Genomic DNA, 25870 nt, shown 5'->3' with positions numbered 1-25870 from the left:
ACTTTTTCCTCTTTATCAGGTCTTGCACAGCATAGTTCACAGAATTGATTCTTCTGAATGGATTTTTAATAGAAACATTTCTCACTTAGTCATAGTGCTACAATTATCATAAAAGGCAGGAATGAACTAGATTAATCATAAAACCTCTTTTTACATAAAGACTTTTTTTTTCTGAAATATTTTGTGGGGGATTTTTTTGGGAATCCAGTGCTCTGAAGTGAATCTAATCAGCACATTGAATAGCACAACAATGTCTACTAACTGAAATAGGGAATTTCCAAAGAACTTATTGATGATTTAAATGGCTACAGCTGTGGAATAAACCCTCTGCCACTTCTTTCCTTCCTCTAGTCTGTGAATCTCCCATGGTCTACTTTGACTGTAAAAACAACACAGCAGGAACAACTGGAGCAGAATGTCAAAAAAGCTGCCAGACTCTCGATATGCAGTGTGTAAGTATGTCATGGCCCAATGAAATGGTGCTTCCAGGTTTTGTCTGCACTCTTGCTGCTAAAGTAATTATCCATCAGATCTACTTCAAATCTACAACACAGATACATTAGTCTTGTGGCAAAAAAGCCCTAAAATAATGCTATGAAGCATTAACAATGGAGCCTGGATCAAAATACAAAAAGGAATATCCAAATTCATTCTTAAGACTAATGTTTACCTTTCTTCAGCTACTGCAGGTAACAGTAACTAATAGTGAAAAATCTAAGGCTCTGCCTCTTATTGCTAAGTACTATTGCTATTTCTTTGTAGGAAAGGCTAAGAATCATTTCTCCTACCAATTCTTTCTCATACCATGCTGCAGTTATGCACATCTAAGTTCTTGGTAGCCACATGCCATTTCATGACTAAGTACCATATGAGATAAATAGATTTCAATATAACTCAGCCAAACTGAAAATAAAAACAAACAAACTTATCTTTCTTTTAAAAGTCCATTCAGTCACAAATCACCCACTATAAAGTGCAAGATCCAATGTGTTTTAAATTTCACAGGTTCCAACAGAACAATCAGGATTGGTATACATATAACATTTTTCTTAAACAGATTGATATTCTATTAAATCAATAGCTAATAACTTCTTTTTTGTTCCATTATCCTTTAATTACTTCATAGTTCTCTCCTATTTAAACTGGGGTGCAATAAGACCATATAAGGCACCTTTTATGAGAATTTAATCTTCCTTTTTCTAATGTAATAATTTCACTCTAAAATTATGTTTTTTTCTTATCTTTTCCAGTATAGCTCACAATGTACATCTGGCTGCGTGTGCCCAGATGGGCTTGTGTTAGATGGGAATGGTGGTTGTATTCCTGAAGAGAAATGTCCATGTATTCACAATGAAGCCATGTATCAGCCTGGGGAAAAGATCAACTTTGACTGTAACACCTGGTAAGTATATCTGCAGAAGTAGCATTCCTGGTTCCATCATTTGCCTTTCTAAAGACCTTATACAGTACAAGAGCAAAGAAAGATTTGGTTTGCAAATTTAATCAGCTAATGGAGTTTAGATCTTTTAGTTTTGGATTACACAGTATGAGAAGGTTGCCTTCTGATATCTGTCACATGGCGAAAGCACAGAATGGGAGGAAACTTTTAGGAATACCAGGTTCATTAAGTATCTTGTTTTGCAGTTTAGGTATTCAGGTAGCAGAACAGCACTTTTCTTTAAATCTTTACATGAAAAATGTAAAAGACTATTTTATTTCCAGAATCAATACAGCGTTTGGCAGGGACGGGTTCCAAACAAATACTGATTGTTCAGATATGTCTACACAAAAGAGTAAGTTGTTTTATTATTAAAATACTTAATTTTTTTTTTTCCTAGTGTATGCAAGAATAGGAAGTGGGAATGTACCAAAGATCAGTGTCTGGGCACTTGTGCTGTTTATGGAGATGGTCATTATAACACCTTTGATGACAAAAGGTTCAGCTTCAATGGAAACTGTGAATACACACTAGTCCAGGTACTGATAGTTAGCAGTTGCAAATGAGAGGTAATCTTGATCATATCTGTAAAAATAACATATTTTTAAATGTTATTCTCTACCCAGGACCACTGTGGGAAAAGTGGCACAGTCAATGGGACCTTCAGGGTTGTCACTGAAAATATTCCCTGTGGCAATACTGGGACAACTTGCTCAAAATCTATCAAAGTTTTCTTAGAGGTAAGAAGGTTTTGCACATAGACCTGTTTTGTTTTGTACCTGCTAAGGCTTTGGAGAAGCCTAAATTTCTGTTGCTTCAAAGAATTTGGAAAATATTTTAAAAAGAAATTCAACTATAAAATTAGGTTTACATCAGTCAAGAAATATTTGGTAGACCTTTCTACCTTTCTGTTTTCCACTTACCACACTATCTTACATCATCCTTGGGAAAAGTAAAGGTCTAAAGGCAAAAATTTAGCCTACTGTGTTAGAAGATTACTTTATTGTATGCAATATACTTGCTCTATGACAGTAAAAAGACCCTTTTTTAACCTATGCCATTTAAAATGTCTGTTACCACATTTCCAGGAACTTGAGATTTGAACTATGTTGCTTTGATTTATTGCATTTTGATTACTTATTTTCATGATATAAACTATTAATAGTACTCTTAAAAGCAGAAAAAACATGTTTGAGAGCACAGCTGCAGCTACTGAGCTCATTTCTCCTTCCCTTTTCCTCCTGTTTCAGAGCTATGAACTGATCCTTGGCGAAGAGCGTGTCAGTGTCGTGAAGAGAGGACAGAATGATGAGGTGCCATACACGGTCCGCTCCATGGGAATGTACTTGGTAATTGAGACCAAAAGTGGACTGATCCTCATGTGGGACAAGAAAACCAGCATCTTCCTCAAGCTCAGCCCTGCTTTCAAGGTGCGGAACTAGCGGTTGAATAGCGATGTACTGTCCAGGTTTGACTGGGTGTGAATCTTGTTGAGACCCTGGCAGGATCCTCAGTAGTGATGTCTCTAGCATTCCCGCAGTCCATCCCATGGTGCTTTCCATTCCTCTGGTACCTCAGAAAGCTATGTCATCATCCTGCTGCCGTTCTGAGCTTGGAAGGCAGCTTCCAGTGCCTATTTGGCCTGACAGAACCTGAGTTGGCAAAACGCTGTTTTGGACTTGACTTTGTTGAAATTACAAACTGAATCTTGTTAAAGGTTACCTGACTTGTTAAAATTACATAACTACATGTGTATAAAATCAACTGAATAGGCTTGATCTTGAAAATAATCCATTGTTTCCAGTTCTCATTGACACACAAATAATCACACTTCAAGAACAAGGAAGTGTATTATGAATGAAAGCCTCTTGTATGCCACCAAGTATTTGTCAAGCATATAACTATACAGATGATAAGGAAAATTAAATCAAATTTTCATACTCCTTCTCTTAGCTTATGATACATAAGCACTAAAACCTGTAGTAAATATGGAATTTGCTATCTTATTGTGTACCACAATGACATTTAAATTGGATATTAAAACTAAGCGTAATTTAGAACTAGATATACCAGCTTTTTTCAGTTCCATAAGTTCTTTTGCTGCCTTGCTCACTGGAATTTTATAAAAATAATAGTAATAAGAAAAGTAGGCACCTTAGTTTCACAGAGAAAGCATGTATTGCAGCCTTTCACTGTTGTACAGATCCATACATTCATAATGAGGGATGTTTCTGGATGCACAAGGAAAATGTAATTTCTTTATATACCTGTGATCAGACTTAATGATAAAGACTCAATAAATAGATTAGGTGGCTGAAATGGTAATACTTAATAGTTAGAACGTTGTTTTTTTTTTATATGTATAGCTATTGTATAAAACAGGGCTTAAATGAAAAGCCTAATCAGCTGTGAGTCCTCATTTTCTTGTTAAAAATATACGTCAAAGACAGAGGGTTACAATGACAAAGATGGTTTTACTATTCATATTTACGAGAAAAAGTTTGGAAGAGTATCCTTCTAGCCTTAGTGGTCATATTTTGTTCCTCTATTCTAGAGAATGAAGATGTTCAGTACTGATAGAATGGACACCATTCTAAGAGCTGAATTTCAAGTATTCTTTCAGTCTCAGATTTTGTTTTAACGTTTCTCACATCCATTATTCTTTTATTTGTTTCCTTTTGCAGGGCCAGGTCTGTGGTCTCTGTGGAAATTATGATGGTAACAGCGTCAATGACTTTACTACCAGGAGTCAATCTGTAGTAGAGAATGTCCTAGAGTTTGGAAACAGCTGGAAAGTATCCTCTACATGCCCTGATGCTTTCAGTGTCAAGGACCCGTGTTCTACCAACCCTTATCGGAAGTCCTGGTCAGAGAAGCAGTGTAGCATCATCAACAGCAAAGTCTTTGCAGCCTGTCACTCTCAGGTATTACCAGAGCAGAAATTTACTGTGTGAAAACTAAGTGTGTGGGCTGTTGAAGGTGTTATTCTTATAGGTTTTAACATGCATGCCTTGTTTACTAACATGTTCCACTTCAAATTGTGCCAGGAAGACTCCAGTCTGAATCACCCTCAGTGGGACAGATTTATAGTCCCTACTTGTAAGAAATAAAAAGACATTTCCGAAAGAAAAATAATTACTAAAGAATAATAATTTCATAATTACTATGTATTTCCTTGCAACCTGACTCGAATAAAAATTCTCATGTACCAGGTAGAGAAGACAAGCTCAATGAAATAATAACATAGGAATGAAGTATCAGCATAGCCTTTACCTGACACTAAGTACATAACAAATGTTGTCAGGTAACTGTGCAGTTGCCTAATATTATTTTTTTTTAAATTAAGCTAATCTTACACCAGGATACAAGTCTGGGTTTCCAAAAATCTGACAATACATAATTTGTATGTATCATTTGGCATCACCTCAGGTATCTTACAGTGTCTTACAAAAGAAGAATAAATTAGCAATGTAGGCCTTTCCTCTGAGATACTGCAATTGTAAGGAAACTACTCTAGCAAAGGTAAGAAGTCATTTAGAAGACAGGATACATAGTATTATATTTCTGCTTAATAACAGGTTGAACCAGCAAAATATTACCAAGCATGTGTGACAGACGCTTGTGCCTGCGACACTGGAGGAGACTGTGATTGCTTTTGTACAGCAGTAGCTGCCTATGCCCAAGCATGTAGTGAAGTTGGAGTATGTGTAGCCTGGAGAAGCCCAACAATTTGCCGTAAGTTTTGTCATAAACACTTCTGAAAGTGTAGCTAAAATGTACAGTATCTTCATATGTGCATTAACATCTCACTGTGTAGATTTTTCATGCTTAAGCTATTCGCTCTTTTTTTTTTTTCCTGAACATGTTCAACTTTCTTTTTCTCCTCAGCACTGTTCTGTGATTACTACAATCAGCAAGGAGAATGTGAATGGCACTATAAGCCTTGTGGTGCTTCCTGTATGAAGACCTGTAAGAACCCAAGTGGAAAGTGCCTCAATGACCTGCCCGGTTTAGAAGGTAAAAATAGCTGCAGGTACTTCCTAGTGGGTAAAAATTATTATATTTTAAATTGTCTTTAATGAAGTGTATTTCCTCCATCAGCTATATTTGCACAATTCAATTTTCTCTAATATCATTACAACCACATGAATGGAGGCAGAGTATGGAAACTGGAGTAAGAAAATCTCTAGGACTAAGTTCTTATGGATGGGCTCTGCTGATGCTACTAACGCTGCATTACTTCCTAGAGCTATTGCAAAACAGAAATCAAAAACATTATGACTACTAAAACAAGACATGCAAATGCATTGGGCACAAATGCTAGCTGTATCTCATTCTTACCTTTTCTACCTTCAGGCTGCTACCCTAACTGCCCACCAGACAAGCCATATTTTCATGAGGATCAGATGAAGTGTGTTAGTCTCTGTGACTGTTATGATGATGAAGATGGAAAGATATATAAACGGGATGAATGCAATATATGGTAAGACTTAACATTCCTCATCATATACAAGGAAAAAAAGACAAAACTCCAGGGGGAAGTTGTATGTTCCTGTTACGTGCAGGATCAGTTCAAGATACCTGTGAAAAAATAATGCCTTAAGATCTAATGCTAGTTTTCCTTGTACATTAATAAGATGATTTTCTGTGATTTTATGTTCTATTGAATTTGTTCCTGATTAAATTGTAAATCCTCAGCATAAAGATACATCAAGAACAAGAAGTTCTTTATGACTAGGCTATCTCTATTTCACATTCCTGTGGCAGGAAAAATGTTTTCCCATGAGTAAAGATATTTATTAGTGGCTTGCTTCCAAGGATTTTATTACATACTTGCATCATTTAAGCATTTAGACTCACCCTTTTAGCCTTCTATTTAGTACATAAACATTGCAAATGCAAGTAAAGTGATATGAAGGAAAAAAGGAAAGTCTTCCTGTAGACTTAAATATTTAACTTCACTTCTATTTATAAGTTTGGGTTTAATATAAAGGAAGATTTTGGAAAATAATGTCCAAAAAGGAGCCAAAACTAACAGAACACCCTAGGAATAAACACAATGTGTCTTGCCTTTTGATGCCAGTATCTGTCAGAAAGATGACTAATAAAATTACATCACAATCAGAAAAAATATATGGGTTTTTATGCTTTCTTTTTCAGTGAGTGCACATCAGACGGTTTACAGTGCAAGTTCGATGATAAAGGTAAGACAGCTAAGAAAAATTATTTAGAACAAGAAATACTGGATACTATCTTTTCATAGGTGCCTGAACTGACAATAAACTCCTTCTGAATTACAGCCTGCAACTGCATTTATGAAGGGAATAGCTATAAATATGGTGAACTCATCTACAACACCACAGACGGAACTGGATGGTGTATCAGTGCAACATGCGATGCCAATGGAACAATAAGCAGAGACATCTTTAAATGTGGCGTTTTTACAACAACCCCATTTACATTCTCCACAACTCAGCCCACAGCTACTTCAGGTATGCATGAATAATCTTTAAAATAATTAAACAATCTCTCTAAGTGACCAAAAATTATCTGAAAAAACCTCTTCATCAGTTAACAGTATATAATTTCACTTGAAACTGTTGACTTCCACTGGAGCCACCTATTCACCTGGCAGCTTTAGTTGAAAAAGCAGACCATACTTAAGGGTGTAGAAATGAATACAGCATTTCTTACAAACTCAGTCTCCTCTGTTTCACCATGGTGTTCCCAGGGGAAAAATTAATAGACTTTATTAATCATTGCACCCCGGAGAATCTTCTCATTTCCTTGCAAAAAAATCCAGCAGTCCTAACCCAGCTTCTGAAAACATGAAAGACAGTCACTGCCATTTCTTAAATTACTGAGCATGTAAGCACAAACTGAAGATAAGACATTTAGTTTGAGGGAATGTTTAAACAATTTATTACCATTCTTTGGAACCTTTCCTAATTGTGTTTAATACCCAAATCAACAGTTTTATTCTACTTCTAGAGTACACTGGTATATTATTCCTGCAGTTAATTAATTACAGTGACCAAATTCTGAGTAATTACAAACTTATACTAGCAAGAACTAAATATTAAAATTTAATTATTCTATTAAGTAGCATTCATATTAAGAAAGTCATATCTATTCTACATAGTTTTCTTCATAATACCAGGAATATGAAGTTTTATTAAAATACCTAGAAAATACCTATTAGATTATATATTTCATATATAGTATATGTGTATTCTCTATTATAATGTACTACATATAATAGTAAGTTGTATGTAATACATATATGTTAAGTTTATATTTTATATTTATAAATACATTACATGTAGTAATATTGAACTAAGTAGAAAAGTCTTTAACTGGTAAAAATATTTTAAAGTCTGCATGGTTATGCAGTTAAGTATAAATAAATACAGAGATAATACCAAGGAGAATAAAACTTTCTCTACATATATCATAGCAATTTTGAGATTTATTATCTAACATACTGAGATTTATCATCTGACATACTGTCAAAGCATATCAGAATACTTATATTTACCTACAAATCTTTAATAGCTATCGAAGAAAGTATCTCTACAATAATAATACAGGGAAAAGGTCAAAACATACTTTAGAAATTAAATTTGAGATTGGCAAAGCATGATCATTAAAACTAAAATACTACATAATATAAAAAAATATGTATACAACAAAAAAAGGTTTGGAAGATGAATAATTTCTTCCTAGAACTCTCTTCAATAAGAACAGATAAGACTTATTTTTCTTCTTTGAATTACAGAAACGACAACTGCAATGCCAGTGACAACTGTATGTGTGAAAAATGTCTGTGTGTGGTCAGAATGGTTTGATTCCAGTCAGCCTGAAAACAAAGAGGACAGTGGAGATTATGAAACATTTCAAAATCTCAAGGATAAAGGATACAGTGTGTGTACAAACCCAAGCGAAGTTCAATGCAGAGCCAAAGAACACCCAGATACTGAAATTACCAGCCTTAACCAAACAATTGAGTGTAGTCAAAGCAGAGGATTAATATGCAATAACCAGGAACAAAAATCTAAGCAATGCTATAATTATGAAATCAGAATATCATGCTGCACATACATACCATGTTCAGAAGTACAAACTACAACACCGACAACCACTCTCTCAGAATCAACACCAGAAACCACTCCTGGCACAATAATCTCCAGTACTACTGCCCTGCCAACGCAAGGCACAACTGTCACTACACCCAGACCAAAAGTGCCAACCCAAGCTACCACCATTGCCAGCACCTCCACAACCAACACGGAAAGCACCACTACATCTACAGAAAAAACTCTTCCAACAGAATTATCCACTGTTGCTATTCAAACAACATCACCATTTATTGTCTCCACCCCAGCAATCAAAATAGAAACCACCACTGGTACCACAGCTGTCCCCAGCACCACAGCCAGAGCCAGAGAGGGCACAACTATCATTGCTGCTACCACCACCAGCACCTCTCCTCCTCAGACTGAAGGTACAACCGCCATCATACCAACAACAACAGTGCCCACTGAGGCCACCAGCACTGCCAGCACCTCAAGGATCACTGAGAGAAGCACCACAACAGCATCAGCCACCTCTGCTGCAGGAGAAACCTCCACTGTGGCAACACAGGCTGCAACATCTCCAACTACAATCTCTGAAATCAAAATAGAAACCACCACTGGCACCACAGCTGTCCCCAGCACCACAGCCCGAGCCAGAGAAGGCACAACGACCATCATCACTACCACCACCAGCACTTCTCCCCCTCAAACTGAAGGCACAACCACCTTCACTCCACCCACAACAACCCCTGTGCCCACCCCTGGTACCACCACTATCCGCATCTCCAATTCCACAGACAACTGCGTGGTGGGACGCTGTGCCTGGACACAGTGGTTTAACGTGGACTCCCCTACTCCAGGCAGTGAAAATGGAGATTCAGAGACATTTGAAAACATCCGAGCTGCTGGGTATGAGTTGTGTGACAAGCCACAAGACATCAAGTGCCGAGCTAAAGATTACGCTGACACCATTGTGAAAATAATGGGACAGAAGTTTGAGTGCAGCCTTGAGAAGGGGCTTGTGTGTAAAAATAAAGATCAGAGTCTCAAGTACCCCACGTGCTTCGACTACGAGGTCTCAGTGCTGTGCTGTGACCAAAAACACTGCCAGACAACATTAGCACCCACGGGCACCACAGTAAGCACCTCCACAACAGTAAGCACCTCCACAACATACCTCCCAGCAGAAACAACCACAGTAGCAACCCAACCTGCAGCAACAACAACTGCTCTCCCCACATTTCCACAAAAAGAAATAACAACCACTGTAGGAACAAGTGCCCTCTCAACACCGGGAACCACCACCATCACCCCAAGGTACACCGTGCCTGAGCAAGCCACCAGCACTGCCAGCACCTCAAGAGTCAGTGAGAGAAGCACCACAACAGCCTCAGCCACCTCTGCTCCAGGAGAAACCTCCAGTGTGGCAACCCGGGCTGCAACATCTCCCACAACGATCTCTGAAATCAAAATAGAAACCACCACTGGCACCACAGCTGTCCCCAGCACCACAGCCAGAGCCAGAGAAGGCACAACTATCATTGCTGCTACCACCACCAGCACCTCTCCCCCTCAGACTGAAGGCACAACCACCATCATTCCTCCTTCAACAACCGGGTCCACTGAGGCCACCAGCACTGCCAGCACCTCCAAAACCACTGCAGGAAGCACCACGGGAACCTCAGGAACCTCTGCTCCAGGAGAAACCTCCACTGTGGCAACACAGGCTGCAACATCTCCAACTACAATCTCTGAAATCAAAATAGAAACCACCACTGGCACCACAGCTGTCCCCAGCACCACAGCCAGAGCCAGAGAGGGCACAACCATCATTGCTGCTACCACCACCAGCACCTCTCCTCCTCAGACTGAAGGTACAACCGCCATCATTCCACCCACAACAACAGTGCCCACGCCAGCCACCAGCACTGCCAGCACCTCAAGAGTCACTGAGAGAAGCACCACAACAGCCTCAGCCACCTCTGCTCCAGGAGAAACCTCCAGTGTGGCAACCCGGGCTGCAACATCTCCCACGACAATCTCTGAAATCAAAATAGAAACCACCACTGGCACCACAGCTGTCCCCAGCACCACAGCCAGAGCCAGAGAGGGCACAACCATCATTGCTGCTACCACCACCAGCACCTCTCCTCCTCAGACTGAAGGTACAACCGTCATCATCCCAACAACAACTGTGCCCACTGAGGCCACCAGCACTGCCAGCACCTCAAGAGTCACTGAGAGAAGCACCACAACAGCCTCAACCACCTCTGCTCCAGGAGAAACCTCCACTGTGGCAACCCGGGCAGCAACATCTCCCACAACGATCTCTGAAATCAAAATAGAAACCACCACTGGCACCACAGCTGTCCCCAGCACCACAGCCAGAGCCAGAGAAGGCACAACCATCATTGCTGCTACTACCACCAGCACTTCTCCCCCTCAGACTGAAGGCACAACCGCCATCATTCCTCCCCCAACAACTGGGTCCACTGAGGCCACCAGCACTGCCAGCACCTCAAGAGCCACTGAGAGAAGCACCACAACAACCTCAGCCACCTCTGCTCCAGGAGAAACCTCCACTGTGGCAACACAGGCAGCAACATCTCCAACTACAATCTCTGAAATCAAAATAGAAACAACTGTTGGCACCACGGGTGTGCCCAGCACCACAGCCAGAGCCAGAGAAGGCACAACCATCATTGCTGCTACCACCACCAGCACCTCTCCTCCTCAGACTGAAGGTACAACCGCCATCATCCCAACAACAACAGTGCCCACTGAGGCCACCAGCAGTGCCAGCACCTCAAGGGTCACTGAGAGAAGCACCACAACAGCCTCAACCACATCTGCTCCAGGAGAAACCTCCAGTGTGGCAACACAGGCAGCAACATCTCCAACTACAATCTCTGAAATCAAAATAGAAACAACTGTTGGCACCACGGGTGTGCCCAGCACCACAGCCAGAGCCAGAGAGGGCACAACTATCATTGCTGCTACCACCACCAGCACCTCTCCTCCTCAGACTGAAGGTACAACCGCCATCATTCCAACAACAACAGTGCCCACGCCAGCCACCAGCACTGCCAGCACCTCAAGAGTCACTGAGAGAAGCACCACAACAGCCTCAGCCACCTCTGCTCCAGGAGAAACCTCCAGTGTGGCAACCCGGGCTGCAACATCTCCAACTACAATCTCTGAAATCAAAATAGAAACCACTGTTGGCACCACAGCTGTCCCCAGCACTACAGCCAGAGCCAGAGAAGGCACAACTATCATTGCTGCTACCACCACCAGCACCTCTCCCCCTCAGACTGAAGGCACAACCACCATCATTCCTCCCACAACAACTGGGTCCACTGAGGCCATCAGCACTGCCAGCACCTCCAAAACCACTGCAGGAAGCACCACGGGAACCTCAGGAACCTCTGCTCCAGGAGAAACCTCCACTGTGGCAACACAGGCTGCAACATCTCCAACTACAATCTCTGAAATCAAAATAGAAACCACCACTGGCACCACAGCTGTCCCCAGCACCACAGCCCGAGCCAGAGAAGGCACAACGACCATCATCACTACCACCACCAGCACTTCTCCCCCTCAAACTGAAGGCACAACCACCTTCACTCCACCCACAACAACCCCTGTGCCCACCCCTGGCACCACCACTATCCGCATCTCCAATTCCACAGACAACTGCGTGGTGGGACGCTGTGCCTGGACACAGTGGTTTAACGTGGACTCCCCTACTCCAGGCAGTGAAAATGGAGATTCAGAGACATTTGAAAACATCCGAGCTGCTGGGTATGAGTTGTGTGACAAGCCACAAGACATCAAGTGCCGAGCTAAAGATTACGCTGACACCATTGTGAAAATAATGGGACAGAAGTTTGAGTGCAGCCTTGAGAAGGGGCTTGTGTGTAAAAATAAAGATCAGAGTCTCAAGTACCCCACGTGCTTCGACTACGAGGTCTCAGTGCTGTGCTGTGACCAAAAACACTGCCAGACAACATTAGCACCCACGGGCACCACAGTAAGCACCTCCACAACAGTAAGCACCTCCACAACATACCTCCCAGCAGAAACAACCACAGTAGCAACCCAACCTGCAGCAACAACAACTGCTCTCCCCACATTTCCACAAAAAGAAATAACAACCACTGTAGGAACAAGTGCCCTCTCAACACCGGGAACCACCACCATCACCCCAAGGTACACCGTGCCTGAGCAAGCCACCAGCACTGCCAGCACCTCCAGGACATCCGAAAGAGATCATCACAACAGCCTCAGCCACCTCTGCTCCAGGAGAAACCTCCACTGTGGCAACCCGGGCAGCAACATCTCCAACTACAATCTCTGAAATCAAAATAGAAACCACCACTGGCACCACAGCTGTCCCCAGCACCACAGCCAGAGCCAGAGAGGGCACAACCGTCATTGCTGCTACCACCACCAGCACCTCTCCTCCTCAGACTGAAGGTACAACCGCCATCATCCCAACAACAACAGTGCCCACGCCAGCCACCAGCACTGCCAGCACCTCAAGAGTCACTGAGAGAAGCACCACAACAGCCTCAGCCACCTCTGCTCCAGGAGAAACCTCCAGTGTGGCAACCCGGGCTGCAACATCTCCCACGACAATCTCTGAAATCAAAATAGAAACCACCACTGGCACCACAGCTGTCCCCAGCACCACAGCCAGAGCCAGAGAGGGCACAACTATCATTGCTGCTACCACCACCAGCACCTCTCCTCCTCAGACTGAAGGTACAACCGTCATCATCCCAACAACTGTGCCCACTGAGGCCACCAGCACTGCCAGCACCTCAAGAGTCACTGAGAGAAGCACCACAACAGCCTCAGCCACCTCTGCTCCAGGAGAAACCTCCAGTGTGGCAACCCAGGCAGCAACATCTCCAACTACAATCTCTGAAATCAAAATAGAAACAACTGTTGGCACCACGGGTGTGCCCAGCACCACAGCCAGAGCCAGAGAAGGCACAACTATCATTGCTGCTACCACCACCAGCACCTCTCCCCCTCAGACTGAAGGCACAACCGCCATCATTCCTCCCCCAACAACTGGGTCCACTGAGGCCACCAGCACTGCCAGCACCTCAAGGATCACTGAGAGAAGCACCACAACAGCCTCAGCCACCTCTGCTCCAGGAGAAACCTCCACTGTGGCAACACAGGCAGCAACATCTCCAACTACAATCTCTGAAATCAAAATAGAAACAACTGTTGGCACCACGGGTGTGCCCAGCACCACAGCCAGAGCCAGAGAAGGCACAACCATCATTGCTGCTACCACCACCAGCACCTCTCCTCCTCAGACTGAAGGTACAACCGCCATCATTCCAACAACAACAGTGCCCACGCCAGCCACCAGCACTGCCAGCACCTCAAGAGTCACTGAGAGAAGCACCACAACAGCCTCAGCCACCTCTGCTCCAGGAGAAACCTCCAGTGTGGCAACCCGGGCTGCAACATCTCCCACAACGATCTCTGAAATCAAAATAGAAACCACCACTGGCACCACAGCTGTCCCCAGCACCACAGCCAGAGCCAGAGAAGGCACAACTATCATTGCTGCTACCACCACCAGCACCTCTCCCCCTCAGACTGAAGGCACAACCACCATCATTCCTCCTTCAACAACCGGGTCCACTGAGGCCATCAGCACTGCCAGCACCTCCAAAACCACTGCAGGAAGCACCACGGGAACCTCAGGAACCTCTGCTCCAGGAGAAACCTCCACTGTGGCAACACAGGCTGCAACATCTCCAACTACAATCTCTGAAATCAAAATAGAAACCACCACTGGCACCACAGCTGTCCCCAGCACCACAGCCAAAGCCAGAGAAGGCACAACCATCATTGCTGCTACCACCACCAGCACCTCTCCTCCTCAGACTGAAGGTACAACCGCCATCATTCCACCCACAACAACAGTGCCCACGCCAGCCACCAGCACTGCCAGCACCTCAAGGGTCACTGAGAGAAGCACCACAACAGCCTCAGCCACCTCTGCTCCAGGAGAAACCTCCAGTGTGGCAACCCGGGCTGCAACATCTCCCACGACAATCTCTGAAATCAAAATAGAAACCACCACTGGCACCACAGCTGTCCCCAGCACCACAGCCAGAGCCAGAGAGGGCACAACCATCATTGCTGCTACCACCACCAGCACCTCTCCTCCTCAGACTGAAGGCACAACCGCCATCATCCCAACAACAACTGTGCCCACGCCAGCCACCAGCACTGCCAGCACCTCAAGGATCACTGAGAGAAGCACCACAACAGCATCAGCCACCTCTGCTGCAGGAGAAACCTCCACTGTGGCAACCCGGGCTGCAACATCTCCCACAACGATCTCTGAAGTTAAAGTAGAAACCACTGTTGGAACAACAGCTGTCCCCAGCACCACAGCCAGAGCCAGAGAAGGCACAACCATCATTGCTGCTACCACCACCAGCACCTCTCCTCAGACTGAAGGCACAACCACCTTCCTTCCGACAGCAACAACAGTCACCAGCACTGCCAGGACCTCTAGAATGACTCCAGGAAGCACCACAGGAGCCTCAGCCACCTCTGCTCCAGGAGAAACCTCCAGTGCGGCAACCCGGGCTGCAACATCTCCAACTACAATCCCTGAAGTTGAAACCAGAACCACCATTGGCACCACAGGTGTGCCAAGCACCACAGCCCGAGCTAGAGAGGGCACAACCATCATTGCTACCACCACCATCACTGCCTCCACTGGTGTGCTCACTACTTCTCTTCCTCAGTCTGGAAGTACCACAGGTTATGTCACTGTCTACTTCTTAATGTTTTACACACAGCTTTTTCTTTAGAGCAATATTCATACCTTTGTGTTCTTCCCCTAAACTAATCAGTGATTGTATGAATCTATGACCATTTATATTCTTTAAAACACATAAACCAATTTTTAATCAATCTGGCCCTTTATTACTAGTATCTGTTTGACAGCTAGGTTAACTTCACAGTATTAATTCTTACTTCAATGGAGAAGTTTGAAACTTTTTAAAACTTTAGAGGTAATCTCATAAGATTTGTCAAAGGCCAGATGTTATTCAATTTACAATGAAAAAAATTCCACAATCTCCACTTATGAAGAAGTCATGTTTGAATGTAACAAAAATGTTCCCTTTGTTTGCCAGAACGTTGAATAAACCTCTTGAATATGTTAAAATTGTTAGATAAAAATCCTGTACCCGCAAACTAAATTATTACTTGTTCTCAACAGTATCTTCAGCTGGTACATCACAATCAAGTTATGTTATAACAAGCACTCCTGCAATCTTCAGTTCATCCACCAGCACATCTGTTACATCCAGCAAAATAACTCCATGCTTTTGTCATGTGTTTGAAACCTTATTTTCTCCTGGTAAGTGTCTTATTTTATGATTATTAAAAAATACATAAGCAATATAAACCCTTAAGACTCTATTCCATTAAAGATAACTACTCAAAATCATCTAAACATAGAACTTTTTATACCCGATTACACTTTATATTTTCACAATAATGTCTTGATTTTTCTCCCTATGTATTTTCATTCTTGTAATTTCTCCTCCAATTTTCATCTACAGGGGAAGTGGTATACAACAGAACAGACAGAGCTGGCTGTAATTTTTATGCACTTTGCAGCAAGGAATGTGAGATTGAGCCCTTCCAAGGACCATGTCCTCTGACAACTCCTGTTCCTTCAACTACATCACAAGCTGCCTCACCAACCACAGCAACAACCTCCACAACTTCAGTAGAAAGAAACTGTACTGATGTCAATCCTGAACGAAAGGTGGTTCCCCCCCACTTTCTAATACCACTATTGCAAAACCTGACCAATTTCTGTCCTTTTCAACAGATTCAATTCCAAACAGCCAGCTCAAATCAACCTCTATGTATCTCAATAACAAAATTGCTCATGTAACAAATGACCTGATAGAACAAAATTATTTAACCTCGCATTACCAGACTTCTAAGTAATCTCTAGGTGGAAAAGATCACTAAGTTAGACACTTTTGGTTTTAATAAAAGTAATTTAAATTTCAGAGAGATAAGTAGACAAGCCATGAAATGTAAAATATCATTCTTTTTATGCAGAAGAAAATTCTGTGGTTGTTCTGAGTATACCTGCTCTTAAATGTGTACTAAGACAACTCGAATCTGAATTCCCTAGTAATTTTGAGAGAATACCTTAAGATAAAACAGAACAACTAGGTTGAAGGAGCATTTAAGAATAAATAATTTATATATTTTCAGCCTGGAGAAGAGTGGATAAATGAATGCCAGAAGTGTGTCTGTGACTCCGTTACTGCTACTGTGAAATGCCAGCCACTCCCATGCCAAACAGCTCAGCAAACTGTTTGTGACCTAGGATTTGTTTCCATGCCTGTACTACCACAAAAAGACCCATGCTGTCCTGAATTTGAATGCCGTAAGTATTAAAAATACATGTATAAATACCACACCATACTCCAGTAAATTACATTTGCACTTCCATTAATATCTAAGGAAGTTCTTCATGTATCACAATAACAGCAAAATCTTTCTTACATTGTTCTGTCTCAGCAAACACACAATGATTTTTGCCTAAATATGCATTACAGCTTTGTTTAAAAAAATGTTATTTTTATTTAACTTTGATGAGAGAATAGGTGGGAGAGCAGAATAGTATTTTGAACATTCACTGGTCTGTGTAGCTCAACTATCTCTGTACCTGTAATTATAAAAGTTATTGATGCATCTTTTTTTGTTATTACATGAGAACATTGGAGCACATCAACATTACCCTAAATGCAACTAAACTAAGATGCATAAACAGAAGAATAAGCCACTAAAAAGCTTAACAAGACCAAGTAACAGGAAACAATAGAACAAAGTAAATTGCAATCAGTAACTGAACTGAGTGTATGAAAAGTAGTAATTATACTTACACCCTTGCCAGATGCTCATGAAAATAAAAAAATCCTACAGTTATTTTAGTTTATTTATAAACATACACTTTTATATACATATATTTTATGTATGTGTACTTGTGCAAAAGAATAAAAGGTATCCATAAATTAAGCCTGAAAAAGGAAAGTCAAAACAAAGGAACAGGCAAGTTTGATGCATTTCTGTGAAAGGCATAGATGAGTTCTGCCATGTTGTCAGATTTACAATACCACAGTAGGAATACCTTTTTCCACAGAATCAATATTCCATACAAGCCATGTTCTGAAAGGTCATAATGAATCAATAACTGAAGCATCTTTGTATATCACTGGAATGCTAGAGTTCAAAGAGGAAGCAACTAATTTAAAAGGGATTTTTCAGGCATAGCTTGATTTTGAAACCATTCCCCTCCAACTCTTCCAGCTAATTTTAAAGATGGAACTTTACTTAAACATTCAGCTACACTACATATGAAGACTAAGCATGTAGGGGGACTTAATTCAAGTTTTCCATATTCCCAGTGTTACTTACAAATATCTTGATAACATCTTGGCTTCTCAGGAAGTCTCACAATTTGAGTTATTCTAGATTTCATTTTCTGTTTTGTTTTTCAGGACCTATACCTGATGTGTGTGTGATTAATGGAACACTGTACACGGTAAGAATGATATAGCAGTATATTGCTGGAAGTGAAAAGTGTATCTTTTCTACCAAAATAAGTCTTTGAGAAAGTTCTTTTCCCAGTACATGTTTGTGGGGGTTTTTCTCTCTAGCCCTTAACTGGAAGTTGTTTGGGTATTTTAAAGTCAAAATAAAAATTTTCACTGAAGTTTTCCTCAACTGAGTAGTATCAAACAAGCACCATTTTTAGTGATGTACTTTCTTTTTAAGCTTCCTCTCACTTCTGTAATTAATGACTTTACCAGACAATCTGATGAATAGCCCAAACTCTTTGGGCTTTGAAAAAAGCCCAGAGAACATTTAAAAAACAAAACTAACATTTGTTATTTAGTTGATACCTAAACCCTTTTGCTAAAATTGGTACTTAGGTATTAACTCATAATTGAAATATTAGCACTGGAGTCTTTGGGGATACATTTCAGAAAGACTAAAATCCATATGTAAATTTAGATCTTTGCTTATGTATCTGCATATGTAAAGGCTTATTTTAATCCCTGTTTTTAAATTATAATTGTTTTACAACCAATAAATATAACTTATAGATAAAAAATATTCTTAAATGGAGCACTGAAAAGGTGGTAAAATAATTAAACAGTACAAACCAGTCTTAATTTAATTTCATTAATTTACTGCTCCCTTTTACACTGCTTCATTTAGTTTCCTCTTAATATGTGCTTTCCTGCAAGGCAGGAAGCAAAAAACATCTGTGTTCAAAGAGAATTTGAGAACTGTCATTGTTGCATTTCAGCAACATTAATGGCTCTCAGCAATGCTTTCAACTCTGCCTTTATATGATAGAGAAACTGTTGGCATTTGAATGTTTTTGTGGTCTTTCCTTCTGTCTTGCAGGTTGGAAAGTCAGTAGTAATTGACTCATGTAAGAAGTGTACCTGCAGCTCTGAGAAAAATCCAGAGACTAATGCAAATGTTATGCATTGTGAAACAGTTCAGTGTGTGACCTCTTGCCCGCTGGTGAGTTCAGGTTCTCTAGGCTGCCCAGTCAGCTACAGCAAGACTAGAATTCTCCATCACCATATTTTCTTCTTCATCTCTTTCTGAGTAGGGTTACCAGTACATGACTGAGGAAGGAGAGTGCTGCGGGAAGTGTATTGAAGTAGCTTGCAAAGTCAAACTCAGTAACAACACTGTTCATGTGCTCAATGTAAGTATTCCTTTCATTTTCAGATCTGTTATCCCATATAAGTTAGAAAAGCTGAGTCAACTCATGTCCCTTACTGGTAAAAATAAAATACTGAAATTACTCTGAAAAAAACCATATCCGCTTTCTGAGTTGAACATTAATTGGAGTCAAATTCTTGATTTTTGTGCCTAATGGAACAATGCTTTCTAATTTATGGTCTAAGTGTTCAGAGCCACGATTTAAAATTTTAAGCTAGCTAGTTTCCAGAATTTCATTTTTGCCACTTGAAAGAAGTTCAGAAGCATCTGAGAATCTTTGAGGAGTGAGAACTTAATTAGCTCACACATACTTAATCACAATAAAAAAAACCTTTTGCTTTTCTTATAAAATCTTAGGTTAACGAGATCCTGCCACTTGATCAATGCAGCCATTACAAATGTGAAAAAATTGAAGATCAGTTTGTTGCAGTCCAGACTAAAAAAGTATGCCCTGAGTACGACCCTGGAGAGTGCGATCCTGTAAGTTTTAATCAATTTTTATTGACTGAATTCAAATAAATGAACAAGGAGGGACAAGGAAGAATACAACAAATTACTTCCATTGAAGTTGGAATATATTAAGAATGAAACTAGGCTTGCTCTATGATTAATAATAAGAAAAGCACAGTATTTTCTTATGAGGCTACAAGTATTCAAGACTCCTGTGGTGAGGACAGTAAGTCATTCAGGGTACATCACAGAGAAATCTTCTTCCCGGTATCAGTAGTAATTCATATTCTTATTCTTATTTTTGTAATTGTCATCTGTGCACTAATATACATCCTTCTCCTTTACTTTTACAAAGGACAACGCAGAGATTACATTTGATGGGTGCTGCAAAATATGTAAACGTAAGTAATGCTGTGTTTATGTGTTCTGCCTCAAGAGCACTCTATTCAACTTGTAACTGTCTTTGAGTGGATGGAAGGATTCTTCACTCACCCTGCTTTCACAGTCTATTTAAGAAGATCCTGTGTTTCACTGTTTATGCAAAAGAAAAATGCAATTTCTTTTTTCCCTGATACTGAATACCACAAATCAAACCAGCAATGCTCAGGCCTCTGCATTATCTTCCAAAGGCACTTTACAGCTGAAATCAAAGAATAGTCTGACAACTCCATATACACAGTACCCACCCTATCACATACTGCAGATTCTCAGTAATCAGACATCAAGCACTTGGGAACTGGCTTATAATTCCTTTGGTTCAGAACTAGACAACTGAAATCTATTTTCTCTCTTCTCCTTTTTTTATGAAGCTAAAAACTGCCAGCCTTATACCAAGGAAACTGTGATCCACCATGCTGACTGTGAGTCTCCAGAACCTGTTGAGCTGTCATATTGTGAAGGAACTTGTCCTGGCTCCTCAATGTAAGTTCTAAAAATTAATTTAACATTTCTATGGCTTCCTTTCTATTGGTCTGTCAAGTTAATTTATTACCCAAGGGTACTAAGGGAGCTGGAGAAAGTGCTCCCAAAGCCACTTTCAAACATTTGTCAGCAGTCTGGTTAACCATGGAGGTCCCAGTTGACTGCAGGTCAGCAGATGGGATGCTCAACTACAATAAAGTTTGGAGAGAGGATCTGGGGAAGTACAGGCCTGTCAGCCTGATCTTGCAGCCATGGAAGGACATGGAGCAGATTGTCTTGGAGTGTGGATCCAAGAGATCCATGGAGTGTGATCACTGAGTACATACAAGGCAAACAGGGGATCAGGTGCAGCCACAATGGGTTTGGGAAGGGCAGCTGCTGCTTGACCAACCTAATCTCCTTTTATGACAGAGTGACCCATTTAGGGGATGAGGAAAAAGCTGTGGATATTCTCAATCCAGACTTTTGTAAAGCTTTAGACAGCATTTTCCACAGCATTCTCCTGGAGAAGCTGGGAGCTCACAGCTTGGACAGGTGAACTGTGTAAAAAATTGATGGTGTTGAGTGGAGTTTACTTCCAGCTGGGAGACAGACACCAGTGGTGCTCCCTGGGGCTCAGTGTTGCAGGTAGTCCTGTTTTACATCTTTATCAATAATTGTGCGAGGTCCGATAAGGCTCAGTGCTGTGTCCTGCCCTTGGGTCACAACAGCCCCAGACCCTGCCACAGGCTGGGGCAGAAGGGCTTGGAAGCTGCCCAGTGGAAAACAACCTGGGGCTGCTGGTGATAGCAGCTGAACATGAGCCAGCAGTGCCCAGGTGGCCAAGAAGACCAAGAACATCCGGGCCTATATCAGCAATAGTGTGGCCAGCTGGACCAGGACAATGTGTACTTGGCCATAGTGAAGCCACACCTTGAGTCCTGTGTCCAGTTCTGGGCACTGAAGAAAAGACATTAAGGTGCTGGAGCATGTGCAGAGAAGGGCAAGAGAGCTGGGGAAGGGCCTGGAGACAAGAGTTGAAGAGCAGCTGAGGGAGTTGGAGGTGTTTAACCTGGACTCAGGGGAGATGGCCACATACTCTACAACTACCTGATAGGAGGGTTTAGTGAGGTGTGGGTTGATCTCTTCTCTTGGGTAACAAGGGAAAGAATGAGAAGAAATGGCTTTAAGCTGCACCATGAGGGGTTTAGACTGGATATTAGGAAATATTTTTTCACTGAAATGATTGTCAAGCACTGGAAGAGGTTGCCCAGGGAAGTCGTTGAGTCACCATCTCTGCAAGTATTTAAAAGACATGTAGGTGTGGCACTTAGAAACATGGTTTAGTGGTGGACTGGGTAATGCTGGGTTAATGCCTAGACCCAATGATCTGAAAGGTCTGTTACAACCTACACGATTCTGTGATCACAGAATAGAAATCAAAGTTAATGTGTTTATATGATTCCACTGAATTGAACAGGATTCAGTGGAAGCAAGAACAGTTTCACTACTGAAGACAAAGGTAATGAAATTCATAAGTGTGTGTAAGAAGGAGGAAAAGAGGATGTTTAAAAAAAATCAAAACCAAACCAAGCCAAACACTCACAAAACAAAAATCACTGAGGGGGTTTTCTGTGTTTTTTTAATGAGATGCATTTCCCCCTCCCCCCCGTGGAACACAGGTACTCTCTTGAAGCAAACCAGATGGAACACAAGTGTGGTTGCTGCCAGGAACTCAGCACCCAAACAAGAGAGGTGACCCTGACTTGCCGAAATGGAACCAGCATAACTTACAACTATCTCTACGTGGAAAACTGCCAGTGTGTGAATGCTTGCTCTTCACAAACCACTGCAGCACATGACTCCCAATTCCAACAATCTGTAAAATATGGCTCCCAGTTGCAACAAGCTGTATCCCTTGGTTCCAAATGGCAACTCAGTTGAGGATTTGATAATTGGAAAAAGAAAGCAGAGACCCTAGGAAGCTGGAATTATGTCTTCTTCCGAATAACTTGTGCTCCTTCTTTAACATTCTTTTTTCATGTCTTGTAAAAATAATAAAAAAAAAGTCAATTAAATTGTAGTGTTTGGGTTTTTTTTTAAATGCTACAGTATTGAAGAGTAAAATCATATGACTGCAAAATACCTCATGTAACTTACAGAAATATGCAAACATACTTTATCACAAAACTTATATTTGGGGTAAAAAAAATTAAGGGGTCTCTGAAAAACAAAGCAAGAAAACATTGCAACTACATTGCACTTCTTGATCCTAGTTAAAGCGTTATTGCATATCCTTTTTATAGACATAATGGTCCTAACACATTGCAAAAACAGGGACAAAGCTACTTTATTTGATCAATAAAACCTTCAGTACTTTTCAATTACGTTGACTGTTCAACATCCATCTTCATTACCTAAATGACAGAGTCCAATGAATGGCATCAGGAAGTTACCTGACTCAGATACTTTTTTCTGTTTGAGACAGGTGTACCCCAGCTGTTGCCACCAAGTATTGATCTGCTGGTTCTTTTCGTTTCTTCCTTCACCCTTCCCTGCAACTGAAGGATAAAGGAGAACACTACCCATGCTCCTGTTCCCATAGTAACCAGGTGTCCCAAGGCCCTGAAATCCCTTCTGATCATCCATGGCCTTCATATTGCAAACTTCATCATTGAAATGAGAAAGCAATAATGAGAAAGCAATAATGGGTAATAATCAAAGGGCTGTACCTGAGCTGAAAGTTTCCCCATCACATCTCTAACCCAGCCCCCACAGAAGTAAATGACTTCCCTAAGAAGTGGGGCTTGCCAGGAAATTGGACCTTCTGTTCTCCTCACTGGAGGGTCTCCTTTGCCAATACCTCACCTTTCTTTCTTTCTGGAAGCAGTTTCAACACACTGCATAGGGAAACTTCCCCTTGGTGAGTCTTCCAGCAGAGATGAACCATCATCCTCATCCTTTGGTATTCCCTTGCAGAACCTTGTACCTGTTAAACAAGGGCACCTGGGAAGGTAGTGTAGTCACAGAGCAGTGTCCCAGTTGTGTCAGGCAGGAATTTGTAACCATTCCCCGCATTATGTACTCTTAGAACTACTTAAAGAATAATTTTAAAAATAGCTGTAAGCATTTTAAATCAACTTGAATACTCCACATTAAACTGATGACTAGTACAGAAGTAACAAATTTAAAGCAGAAAACCATTGTCCTGTGAGTGTTAAGTTCCTGATAATCCATAAAGAAACACGGACAGCAGAGACATGGAATTTGTACTTTTTCATCCCCTGGGGTTATTTTATGACTGGAGATGATTTTAAAATAAACTCAATTATCCTTCATTCTTTCAATGATAAATACATTAAATTTATAAAAGTTATCCATTTTTCATACACTGAAATGTTTTTAAAACATGTCTTAAGTGAACTCTTTGAATACTTCAAACAGTAGTACTTTCACAGCTCTCTCATCCATAGAAACACAGATGTAGCTAAGATAATTTTCAATCTACTTGCTTTCCATAAATTCACTTTTCCTGTCTATATGCAAATTTTCCTTCAAAAGTTATGGTATAACCCAAGTATAGTCTATTCATTCTTACAAAATTAAGCTTTTTGGCAAGATAGTAAAGAAAATACATCTAAAATATACTACTTCATAAAAATAGATTAACTTAGGTTTCTGACTATATTTCCTGAGGATCTAGAAGAGAAAGATCAAGTCTTCAGTAGGCTACAACTCAAAACTACAGAGAAGATTGCTAATATGGGTTTTCATTTTTACTTCTTATTCTAAGAAAACACATATGTGCATTTCTCCTGGAGGTCTCGTTCACACTGGTGTTCTGAAATATTTTAGTAATTCAAAACACACTGATCTCTCTCTATACCCCACACATCATCCCTGATTAACACTGATATGAAAAAGCTAATAAAAATACAAAATGCTAAAGAGATGCTTCAGCAGCCACAAGAACACAAACACTTTTAAAAGTAAACTAATTTTTGCTCTTCTTATCTCTCACAGCAAAACGGAGAAAGGTGAAAGCCTTTGAAGATAAATTGGGATAGAAACTGATACCCGAGGGCTAGAAAAAAGTACAATTTGAACACAGTTTTATTTCCCAGTAGGTACTCAATACATTAAGGAAATAAATCTAAGAAAAATCAGCTGTGAAAGATTCATCTCAACTATCGTTCGTTTAAAAAAAACAAACCCTCTTGATTAGGAAGAAAAAGCACTGTGAATGGCCAGTAAATCCCAAAATGTTAGCTTGATAACACAGTGATACTTCAGACTAGCAGTTGGTTAATAATTAAAATTATCACTGAGCATGGTGATGCTGTTAAGTGAGGAAGAGGGCCCCAGGTACCTTTGCCATCACAGTACTAGAAAGAGATGCTATGCAAATTCATTTTAAAATTCATTTATCATATATTAGCAGATAAAGCCAGCTCTTTTTGTAGCTGGAATAACACACATGGTCCATTCCATAACTTCACTCGGACGCCACTCTCATCCAGAGACCTCCATCCTTCACACTGGAGCACTCCCTCCATACTCACATTGTTCTTCCCTCCTCCCTTACCCTCCAATGCTGTCCTTCAGACAATGAAGCCTCACTACTGCCTTCTGTCCTCCAGACCTGCAACACCAGAACATTTCCCTGAGAAAGTAGCCCCTAGAAGAGTCAGAAAGAGGCACCTGCCTGTAGAGGAATTCTTCAAGTACTTTTGAGCATTTACTTTTGAGCATCTATTCCCACCAGACAGTCACACAAAGAACAGGTGTAATTTGCCAACTAATGTTCAACACTGAATAAGAGACAGTAACCAATTCTTGAATTTTAGATCGTGGTCTGATCACATTGTGGTGCTCTCCAACAGACACATAATACACTTTCATTCAGATGATACATTTATTAAATTAGAATGAAAAAGTTAATGTACTTTAGAGTGCAAGAAACACATTTGGACACTGGACCTCAATACAGAGAAACAATGTCTTCAGAATAATTACAGCAAAAAACATCCTCTGTACGGTATTACATATCAACCAAACAGGCAATAACGTTTATTAGGGGGAAAAAAACCTGTTCAGTACCATCAGCAGATGCAAAGAGCATTAGAGAAGTTGCAAGGATCTAGCTAGACAAAAAATGTTCCTACCTTTAGCAAGTTGAGGC

The 25870-nt window shown here is 41.0% G+C and overlaps 1 protein-coding gene across 1 annotated transcript in view; it reads left to right on the top strand.

Moving 5' to 3' along the window:
- LOC130253657 (mucin-5AC-like) overlaps positions 1-22766 on the top strand; it is a 63395-nt gene extending 40629 nt beyond the window's left edge. Inside the window, exons 20-42 of the mRNA XM_056492401.1 lie at positions 352-452; positions 1251-1402; positions 1839-1977; positions 2065-2178; positions 2689-2868; positions 4123-4362; positions 5017-5173; positions 5327-5455; positions 5795-5921; positions 6599-6642; positions 6739-6930; positions 8217-12565; positions 12681-15321; positions 15785-15925; positions 16131-16339; positions 16804-16978; positions 18093-18136; positions 19009-19131; positions 19223-19321; positions 19696-19818; positions 20144-20189; positions 20598-20709; positions 22371-22766. Of these exons, the coding sequence (XP_056348376.1) occupies positions 352-452; positions 1251-1402; positions 1839-1977; positions 2065-2178; positions 2689-2868; positions 4123-4362; positions 5017-5173; positions 5327-5455; positions 5795-5921; positions 6599-6642; positions 6739-6930; positions 8217-12565; positions 12681-15321; positions 15785-15925; positions 16131-16339; positions 16804-16978; positions 18093-18136; positions 19009-19131; positions 19223-19321; positions 19696-19818; positions 20144-20189; positions 20598-20709; positions 22371-22632 (9899 nt within the window). The 3' untranslated portion in view covers positions 22633-22766. The remainder of the gene's footprint in view (positions 1-351; positions 453-1250; positions 1403-1838; positions 1978-2064; positions 2179-2688; positions 2869-4122; positions 4363-5016; positions 5174-5326; positions 5456-5794; positions 5922-6598; positions 6643-6738; positions 6931-8216; positions 12566-12680; positions 15322-15784; positions 15926-16130; positions 16340-16803; positions 16979-18092; positions 18137-19008; positions 19132-19222; positions 19322-19695; positions 19819-20143; positions 20190-20597; positions 20710-22370) is intronic.
- Positions 22767-25870: the final 3104 nt, after the last annotated feature.

The sequence above is a fragment of the Oenanthe melanoleuca genome, chromosome 5 (assembly GCF_029582105.1).
Source record: "Oenanthe melanoleuca isolate GR-GAL-2019-014 chromosome 5, OMel1.0, whole genome shotgun sequence".
Lineage (NCBI taxonomy): Eukaryota > Metazoa > Chordata > Aves > Passeriformes > Muscicapidae > Oenanthe > Oenanthe melanoleuca.
This window is presented reverse-complemented; position numbering and strand designations above follow the sequence as displayed.